Source organism: Sardina pilchardus, chromosome 7 (genome assembly GCF_963854185.1).
Source record: "Sardina pilchardus chromosome 7, fSarPil1.1, whole genome shotgun sequence".
Lineage (NCBI taxonomy): Eukaryota > Metazoa > Chordata > Actinopteri > Clupeiformes > Clupeidae > Sardina > Sardina pilchardus.
Window position 1 is genome coordinate 11,978,670 of NC_085000.1, and position 998 is coordinate 11,979,667.

The 998-nt window shown below is 47.5% G+C and overlaps 1 protein-coding gene across 1 annotated transcript in view; it reads left to right on the forward strand.

Moving 5' to 3' along the window:
- The first annotated feature begins 237 nt into the window (after window positions 1-237).
- The window catches only part of LOC134087005 (chymotrypsin-like elastase family member 2A), a 12,911-nt gene continuing 12,150 nt past the window's right edge, over window positions 238-998 (forward strand). The window contains exons 1-2 of the mRNA XM_062540204.1: window positions 238-277; window positions 571-659. Coding sequence (XP_062396188.1) covers window positions 238-277; window positions 571-659 — 129 coding nt within the window. The remainder of the gene's footprint in view (window positions 278-570; window positions 660-998) is intronic.

Sequence of the window (998 nt, forward strand, 5' to 3'; positions counted from 1 at the left end):
ACGGTCAGGATGTTTTTCGGAGACGCGTAGTGGGAAAGGCTTGTGTGTGTGTGTGTGTGTGTGTGTGTAGTGGGAAAGGCTTTGCCTCCTGCAGGTGTTCTGGGTGTCCTCAGAACGGGTTAATCTTCCACTGGCCGGCCTCCAAACTGTGTGAGTGGACACTGTGTATAGAACAGGACACACACACACACACACACACAGAATTGGTTTTAGGCTCTTCAGGAGTGTGTCTCTACCATGCTGAAGTTGGTGTTTCTCGCAGTTGTTCTGACGGAAGGTAAGGTCCCCTCTCTCTCACACACACACACACACACACACACATACTGTACACACAGTGTTAGGGTCGAATACAATGTCTGTAAAGAATCCAGGAAAACTTGGCTACAGCTTCACACACAATTCGGAGAAAAGCATCTGCTGAATCGCTGAGCTGTGCAACAATGTGTGTTGCTTATCAGTCATCTAGTGCTAGCACTGTACATGCTATTCACTGCTGCTCTGAACAGGATGTCAATGACTTTCAAAATATGCTACAGTGTGTTCATATGTTTGATGTGTGTGTGTGTGTAGCCTACGGTTGTGGGCTTCCCACCTTCCTCCCTGTGGTGACGAGGGTGGTGGGAGGAGAGGATGCCAGAGCTAACAGCTGGCCCTGGCAGGTACAAGATCATAACACACACACACACACACACACACACACACACACACACACACACACACACACACACACACACACACACACACACACACACACACACACACACACACACACACACACACACACACACACACACACACACACACACACACACACACACACACACACACACACACACACACACACACACACACACACACACACACACACACACACACACACACACACACACACACACACACACACACACACACACACACACACACAGCATCATACATTATTTTCTTTCTAATCTTTTTTTCATTTTTCATCATTTATCATTATGTTCTTTCTCTCCCAC